The sequence below is a fragment of the Tupaia chinensis genome, unplaced genomic scaffold (genome assembly GCF_000334495.1).
Source record: "Tupaia chinensis unplaced genomic scaffold, TupChi_1.0 Scaffold141173_1, whole genome shotgun sequence".
NCBI lineage: Eukaryota > Metazoa > Chordata > Mammalia > Scandentia > Tupaiidae > Tupaia > Tupaia belangeri.
The window spans coordinates 521,500-530,395 of record NW_006201036.1 but is presented as its reverse complement, the minus strand read 5'-3'; the positions used below and the strand labels follow the sequence as shown (position 1 = coordinate 530,395).

Here is an 8,896-nt window from a genome sequence, read left to right as displayed (position 1 = left end):
CTGCCTGGTTCTGGCTGGTCCCATGGCCGAGTGGTGAAGGGAGTGGGATCCTACCGAGTTGAAAAACACATCAGGCATATGTGCATACATGCCCAAATCCCAACAGGACGGAGAAGTGGAGGAGGAAGGATTGCAGTGCAGCTGCAGCCCACCGGGGAGTGCGTCCTCCTTGGGCTGCTGTCTTTCCTCTCTCTGGTAGGTGTGTGCATTTTCAAGCCATTAAACTGCATGGCCCTAAGATCCCTTCCCCCTCACCGTCCTAGACATCTTTTTGTTTTGTTTTGTTTTTGCCTTTTGTAGAGGTATTTTTGAAAAGGGCACATTCACTTGCCTGAAAGACAGAGAAACAGAAAGCAAGAAATCATCCCAGGGGAGGCGGGCCATACCGCAATCCCTTCTCCTCCCTTCTCCTCTTGGATTTTGGCCATGCAAGCACATGGGTTTAGGCTGCTGGGTCTGGGACTCGAACTGCAGTCAGCTGCGAGTCCAGCAGCGTAACGCTATCTGCTGGGCCCATCCCATACATCTTTAGGCACACTTCTAAGACAGGTAAGATTCTGGCCTCCCATCTCCTCATCAGTAATAAGGACTTCCGATGGACGCACATCTCTGACACACTTCCTGTGGGAGACCAAGGGTTGCCCGCTGAGCTCTGAGGGTGACAGTGAGGACCGGGGAGGCCAGTGGTGACTGTAGAACAGTTGATGACCCCTGCCCCCCCAGGCTTTGCCCTCCCTGCTCACAGCAGTTCCCTCGCACAGCTATGACTATCAGCTGGCCTGCCGTGCTGAAATAAGGAAGTGGTGGACTTCCGCCCCAGGCCTATGCAGTTGCTACAAATGCAAAGAAGGAAAAGAAACATTTCCAACCATACTGCAGAAAAGAGATCCGTAACTGTAACTATTAACTATGCCGGGTGCTCTGGCGGAGGACGGTTGGCAGGCTGGGAACCATGGCTGTCCTTAACAGACACAAAGCAAGTCAGGCTCACAGCGAGGAGGGAAACCACAGCGGCAGGATATGGGCCCAAGGGGCAGGAGCCCCAAGGTGGGGGCACTTGGAAGTGGCAGAGACCTAGGGCAGTCAGGCAGCCTGGGCCTCTCCACCTGCTCTGTTGCCAGGGGAGCGACAGAGTCCCTTTCCAGAAGAGGTTGTTCGGCTTAACTTGGGCAGGCAGGGCACAGCCACCTCCCCCGAGCACAGGGAGCCCCTGCACCCCACATGGTGGTCACTGGCTCATGCTGCCCCTGCACGCCTGTGCTCCACCTTCCCCTTACCCCACAGGGACAGGCTGCGAGACATAAAAGTCTAACACCCAGGGCCCCTCAAAAAAAGAAAGAAAGGAACAAAGAGAGGGTGGGAGGGAGGGAGGAAGAAAAAACCAACACACAACCTGGACACACCAAGCACATCAGGAAAGCTGACCCCATGAGGGAGAGGCCTCAAATAAGCAAATGTATGAAGTGATGCCGAGGGACAGAGGGAAAGGCTGTCCAGTAATGTAGACCACAAAGTGCGTGCATTTTAACCACCCCCCAAATTAACCATATTCCTTGGAAATTAACCACCTGCTTGCTAAAACTTAAAAACTCACGAGATGAATACCAGCAGGATGAACACAGCTGGAGAGTTTTCCCGAGGTAGCGATTAACCTGATGGCTCCACGGAACAGCAAAAATGGCAAAGGAGAAAGAATGAAAAGTGCCAAAAACTGGGGGAAACCAACGCTGGGGCCCCTCCAGTGGTGGTGCAGTCGTAGCACAATGCTCCATAACACGGAGGCCACATGGGAAGGTCCTGGGATCGCATCCCAAGGCCTCCGAGCACATGCAGGGCACATACGCCCATGATCCATGCTGGCTGAGGTTGGGCGTGAATCACGGCATGAAGACCTGTTGAGGGTCTCTCTCTCTGTTTCTCTCTCTCTCTTTCTCTCTCTGCCTTCCTCTTAAGTGCAGGCCCTCGTGCACAGCAGAAAGCACTGATCAAGAGAAGCTGGAACCACATTGTGACCCTGGTTTGAATCTCCAGCCCGGTCAGCTGAAACTCACAGGGCACACAGGAAGCCAGCAGGGAGGGGACTGCAGTGTGACCAGACCCTGTGGAGGGTGCTCTTTTCTTTGTCACATATGCATGTGTACACACATTCTATCATACTAAAGAAAAATAAAATTTACATAAATAAACATTAAAAAGGAGAGAGAAAGGGCTGGCCAGGTGATATGCTGCTCAGGAGAATCCAGGCCCTGCCTGGGGACCACATTTGGGCTCTCCAGCCTGAAAGCACGCAGACACACACGTGAGGGCCCGAGGTCAGACAGGCTGGTCAGACCGCAAGGAGGGTGCTCATCTTTCTCTCTGACACACACATGTGTGCACACCGCTCTACCATTCACCTAAAACCATGTTGAAAATCTAAGCACCTATTAATGAACTATCCTATCTCCCACTCTGGATAACATGCAATGACGCGGGGATGCCGGCTGTGGAGGGCTCTCCCAACTCCCACACAGGCTTAATACAAAAATTAAGCTGCAGAGTGATAGACATGTTAAGACCAAGCACACACATACACACACCAGCACGCTGTCTCCTGAAGACAGGCACACATGTGCACACAGACCGAGGCATGGTGCAAGAGCGGCAGCGCCCCGCAGTCCTTCCCACGGTGGGCTGCGGTGGGGCTCTCGAGGGCCGCTGCTCCGGGTCTGACTCTTTACCAGGGCTTCGTCCTGCAGCAGTGGCACAACCGAAAGCTTCTCCGAGGCAGACAGGATAGAAAGTGCCCTCACCGTTGAGGCCAAGGAAACTAGCGTGACGTTCGCCCCGTCTGATCTGCAGGGCCGCTTCCCTGAACCTCCTTGCCTGGAAGAGGTTGCGACAGCGGTGTCGGTTGTAACCACACACTGCGGACAGGCCCCGTGGGTGTGGCCTCTGCCAGGCATCACATCGAAGCCCTGTGTGATCACTCCAGCGTGTCAAGAGTTCCTTAAAACTGGGGCCTTGGGCCTCTACTCTTAATCTACAAAAATAACCAATAAACGTGACTTAGAGGCTTTATAGCAATCAAATCATTAAAATATTCTCAGCATTTAAGATGAAAAACAACCACACATTCTGCCTCAACTCAACGCAGAATAGGCATCCTGTGATGAGCAGGAAGGGACCAGTGTTTCGCGTAGGGGAGTGGGAGCTCGGATCCCGCAGAAGCTCTCAGAACAGGAGCGCTGCCCCACAGCCAGGAGACGGCCCTGCCACAGGAGCTTTGAGCACGTGTCTCACAAGGGCTCCGACGAGGCCTGCATTGTCACCCTGCTTGTGGGACCTCAGCCTAGTGCTCCTCATGCTGACCTTCCCTGGAAACACCCTCCATACCACACGGCACCCACTCCAGGAACCACGCAACTACACGGAGTACAGAGAAAGGCCGGGGCTGGACGGAAGCCCCACACAGCCCCCCACTCCCGGATTACTGCGAATTCCCTTCACTTGGATAATGCCACGTGGTCGGGTCAAAGACAACGGTGACATGAACACAAATTAGAGTTAAAGCAGTATTTCAGTAAGCATGACTCAAAACAGATCCTGAAGGAAGAAATCACGAAAGGTCTACGCTACCATAAACAAACAGATAAATAACCGTAGAAATAAAATGTTCGGGGTAAAAGTTTTTTTTGACGATTGTGACAACGGGTTTAAAATAGACAACAGGGCGGTGACTGCTGGTAGGAGGTACACTGACACCTCAGGAGGTAAAAGGAGACCCCCACACTCTTCAGTTTTGAATGCTCGTGTAGTAATCTGAAGAGCAACGGCCAGACCGGAGCAAGGACTGAGGGTTTCTGAAAAAAAGGGAACTGAGAGGCGACTTACATATTTGACTAGCTGGGAGACGGGGTTGAGGGGTTTGAACTTTGTGTTAGGGCTGCGGGAAGCTGAGGACAGGCTCAGGCACATAGAAAACACAGAAGCAAGTCAGGGATGCCGCTGTATGAGCCGCTCGCTCTCACAGAGAACCACTGGGGGACATCATGCCATGTGGAAGGCCGGATGGTGGTGCACTGAGAAAATGCAAGGTTCTGCGAGGCTGAGCCACGTGGGAAGGTTGAGGGTTCACATCCGGAGACCTCCCAGAGCACACGGCACCAGCTTGCCCACGATCCCAGCCGGCTGAGGCTGGGGAGGCCATGGGTCCGGGCTCTCGGGGTGGGGTGGGGTGGGGGTGGGCGCCTCCTCTCTCTCTCTTGCTCATAGGAGAAATAAATAAACTTCAAAAATACAGTTATAGAAAACTGGAATTAAAGTATGAGTTTTGGTACAAAATAATGAGAAATTCATGCTTAGTTTTTTCATAATATACATTTTCAATGAACTTTTTGAAAAAAAAAATTTTTTTTAGAGAGATTTATGCAATAGGGCACCAGTGTTTGCCAGAGAGACAAGAGAGACAGAAAATGAGAAATCACACCATCACACCCCCGGGGAGATGACCATGCCACAATGCCTTCTCCTCCATTGTCCTCTCAGGATTTGGGGCACGCACATACATGCGCCTGGAGTGAGTTTTAAGTCCCAGGTCCAGGACTCAAATCACAGTCGACTATGTGGGAGTCGGGGGATGTAACCATTATGCCATCTGCTGGTCCTAAAAAGCCCCTCATATTTACAAAATCATAATGAAGTAAACATCAAATAACTTCACCCCAAATTACAGAACTATTGTCCTGTGGTGGTGCGAGGAGGGGTGGAAACGCACGGTGGCTGGGGACTGCCAAGTCCTAGTGCTCAGAGCAGGGAGACAGCACGGCCTGCCTGCAGGGACACAGAGCAAGGGGGCAAGCCTGCCTGTCACTAGGAAACGAGGACAAGAGCTCCAGAGGAGACTGTCGGGTCACCGGGGAAGTCAGGATGACCGAAAACAAATAATGAAAACCTTGCTTTTGGGGCACAGTATGAAAGGGCATGGAGGGGACCAGCAGTTGGCGTAATGGCTATGTAGCTGGACTCCCTCGTAGTCGACCATGGTTTGAGTCCTGGACCTGGTGGCTTAAACTCACACCGGGTGCGTGTGCGTGCGTGCCCAAGATCCTGAGAGGACAATGGAGGAGAAGGGATTGAGGCGTGGCTATCCTCCCTGGGGGGTGATTTCTCTCTTTCTGTCTGTCTCTATCTTTCTGGGGAGCGTGCGTGCCCTATAGCAAAAACCTTTCCAAAAAGAAAAACAAAAAACAAAAAAAAAAAACAGCATGGAGAACGAAGGGAGGAACTGGTTACAAATTAAAATTAAATGAAAAAAAAAATTACCTGGGGCCACACCAAGACATTTCCATAGCAACTCAACAGGCACGGAGTAAGGTAGTAACTGTCAGACTGGCCAAGACGGGATGAAAAGCTGCCGTTAAGGGCACGGATGGAGTGGGGAGAGAGGCTGCAGGCTGCACGTCCGAATGCTTCTCACAGCCAGGCAGAGCGCACAGAGGCACATTGGGACCGTGGATCCCTGAATCTCTGCCCTGGACCCAGCCCCCCTTCTCCCAGACACCAGCCCACCTTCCCTGTCGCCCCACTGCTGCCTGCATGATTCCCCTCGGCAGGCCATGAATCCCCCCAGCAGGCTCCACCGTGTTCCCTGCTCCACGCTGGAGCCGCTGGGAATGGCTTCCCCCGCACAGAGCTGGGCGAGATCTCGGGCCCCTTGCCTGCTGCAGACGCTCCCGAAAGCTGCTTAGCTGCATACCCTCATAAACGCTCAGTCAGCACCAGCTTTCTTTTGTTTTTTTTTTGGAGAGATTTTCACTGTAGGGCACGTGCGCTCGCCAGACAGACAGAGAGAGACATAGAGACAGAAAGCGAGAAATCACCCCCCAGGGGGGATGGTCACGCCGCAATCCCTTCTCCTCCATTCTCCTCTCGGGATCTTGGGCATGCACGCACACGCGCCCGGCGTGAGTTTTAAGCCACCGGGTCCGGGACACGAACTGCGGTCGACTACGTGGGAGTCCAGCACCATAGCCATTACGCTAACTGCTGGTTCCCAGCACCAGCTTTCTTAACTGTCCTCCCTTCTCCACAGCCTTCTGCCACTGGCCAGCCTGCAGAAATACACAGGTGGCAGCTGAGAAATTAAGTAAGTCCAGAGAGAATCATTCTGGGTTTGTTAAATATATTGTAACATAAGCTAGAAAGTATTCTTTCTTTGGGTATTTTGGCCTTGGCTAAATTTGATTGTCTTTCAAGATATGCAGGGCGAATCTTACATAATTGATTCTTCAGTGTTTTGTTTGTTTGTTTGTTCATCTCCTCCATGTGAGAGAGAATTAGGGGGGGGAACTGAACAGACAGGCACCAACAGGGTCCCCACGTCTCGATCCAACTGCCAGTAGCAGCTGGCCCAGGTCATGGGGCCATGCACAAGTGCTCGGGGAGGATCCGGAACTGAACCCGAAGTCTTTCCCAGCACCACCGCCTTGCCCCATAATTGATTCTTCAAGGGAGAGAAAGACATTTTTAATCACCAAATCAAACTGATACAGATTAATATTTTGTCAAAATTGTAAGCTAACAGAGGGGACAAGCAGATGGCAAAATGGTTATGTCATAGGACTCCCACATAGTCAACTGCGATTTGAGTCCTGGACAGTGGCTTATACTCACACCAGGCACATGTGTGTTCGCGCCCAAAATCCCGAGAGGAGAATAGAGGAGAAGGGATTGTGCCATGGCCATCACTCCCAGGGGGTGATTTCTTGCTTTCCGTCTGTCTCTGTCTCTCCAGACAGCACACATGCTCTATAGTAAAAATCTCTCTCAAAACAAACAAACAAACAAACAAACAAAACTTTAAGCAAATAGGAACTTTCCCTGATAACATAGTATCAAAACGACCTAATATTCCTAAAATCCAGTCAGGCTAGTCAATACTTTTAAGCCTTCTCCCCACCTCTCAGTAGAAAAACCTCTTTTTCTTGGTGCTGAAATCCGAACTGTTCAAATCCAAAAGAGGAGAGTAAGGTGCCTAGACACGATTAAGTCAAGACTGACTACAATCACTAGTGACTGCCTTTGTGCATGCAGACATTTGAAATAAAATCTTCCCCGAAGGCCTACATTCCAATTTTCTGTCACTCCAATTCAGTATTGGAAGAAAACATAAATAATTTGCAAAATAAAGGTAGAAGCTGAGAGTTAAAGGGTGAAAAAAGGTATCTATAGTGAAAGTTGAGAGAGGCAAAAATGAGCTAGGACTGTAAAGCTGCCCTGCCACTCCTGAGGCACAGACGGACAGAAAGCCAGCTGCCACTGTAGCAGAGAATAAGACCTCCTTTAGGGAAACACCGTAGCCCTAAAGGTGCAACCCCTCTGAGTAATAGCGGCTCACCCTGGAATCACAGAAACTCCCCAGGTCACAATTACATCGCTAAAGGCTGAACCATTCCGCTCTTACTTGAAGGATCTATACTGTGATCCATATGATGGAAAATTCAGTGAAATCTTGCTATTTCAAGCTCTCACAAAAGGGGTAAACTGCCTATCTCGTTGCTGGGAAGTGTGAGGTATTGGGCAACAGAAATGCCCTTTGTTGCAAAACTAAATGGTAGTTCAAAGGAAGCCAATGCAGATATGAGACAGTCTGAAAAGCAAGGGGTGTGTGTGTGTGTGTATTACGGGATCTCACCCAGTGCCAACACCTGGCACACACCCCTCGAGGTCGTTATTAACCCCGCTAGTGAAAGGACAGGTACTGTTCAACGTGGAGGTGCAGAAAGCACCCCATGGAGCACAGGACGCTCTGGCTACGTGGGTGCTTGAAGTCGGCAGTGTCGCTCTGTATGCCTGCCCTTGCACATTTTGAGAAATGGTCCATGTTCTGAAACTTCAAGCCTAAATCAAAAATTCTACATTCTGAAAAATGCTGCCTCCCAAAACACAACTTCGATAGGCTCTTGACATACAATATGCTGTGTAAGTAAAGTTCTATTCAGTCTTTGGTTTTGAAACCAGATACATTTGCTCTGTATTTCTACTAAACAGGGGCCTCAAGAAGACCAAAGTGAATTTTTCTAGAAATGCCAATCTAACAATAAAATTATCTTTCTTCGCATCACATCTCTGAGTCAGTAAAGACTTAAAGCATATATCCCATTTTATCCTAGCTGAAGACATCAAAAAACATTGAATTAACATTTATTAAGACTATATTTATAACATCTTACATATCTAAGCACTTCCCATCCAGGAGACAATACAAATCAATTTCTGTCTTACTGCAAAATTCCTTTAAATGTATTAAAGCTAAAGGATGATTTAGTCAGGTCAAAATATTTGATAAAAATAATTTCAACTGACAAGAATTCTCTTTTAGACTTTACAAGTATTTTTTTTCTTTTTTTGGAGAGGATTTTCCTATAGGGCGCGTGCACTTGCCAGACAGAGACAGAGAGGCAGAAAGCAGGAAATCACCCCCCAGAGGGGATGGCCACGCCACAATCCCTTCACCCCCATTCTCCTCTCGGGATCTTGGGCACGCATGCACACGGCGTGAGTTTAAGCCATCGGGTCCGGGACTCGAACCGCGGTCGACTACGTGGGAGTCCAGCGACATAGCCATTATGCTAACTGCTGGTCCCAACGTTACAAGTATTTTAACCTTTTAGTTCAAGCATAAATATATCCATGTTTTATCTAGATTTTCATGGGCGGGGTAAAATAAATGGCTTTGATTCCATTTAATTAAGACGCTTGTGTAAAAGAAAGAATTTGCTCTTAGTAAAAACTAAGAAATCAGACACTGGAGTCCTTTCCATGTCTTCCAGGAGTTCTCCGCTCCACAGGACTAACTTTCGATGAGAGCAGGGACGATGCAGACCAGCTCGTACTCTTCACAACACTCTGAACC

The 8,896-nt window shown here is 49.7% G+C and overlaps 1 protein-coding gene across 8 annotated transcripts in view; it reads right to left on the bottom strand.

Annotated features, from left to right (window-relative positions):
- Positions 1-8,896, bottom strand: part of SYK (spleen associated tyrosine kinase) — a 114,879-nt gene that overhangs the window by 98,237 nt on the left and 7,746 nt on the right. For 2 of the 8 annotated variants that reach the window (XM_027766116.1, XM_027766117.1), the window contains exon 1: positions 2,793-2,960. The exons of 2 other annotated variants lie outside the window; for them this stretch is intronic. In XM_027766116.1, the coding sequence (XP_027621917.1) occupies positions 2,793-2,945 (153 nt within the window). In that variant the 5' untranslated portion in view covers positions 2,946-2,960. 4 more of the 8 variants (XM_014581903.2, XM_027766118.1, XM_027766119.1 and 1 more) reach the window with 3 other exon arrangements.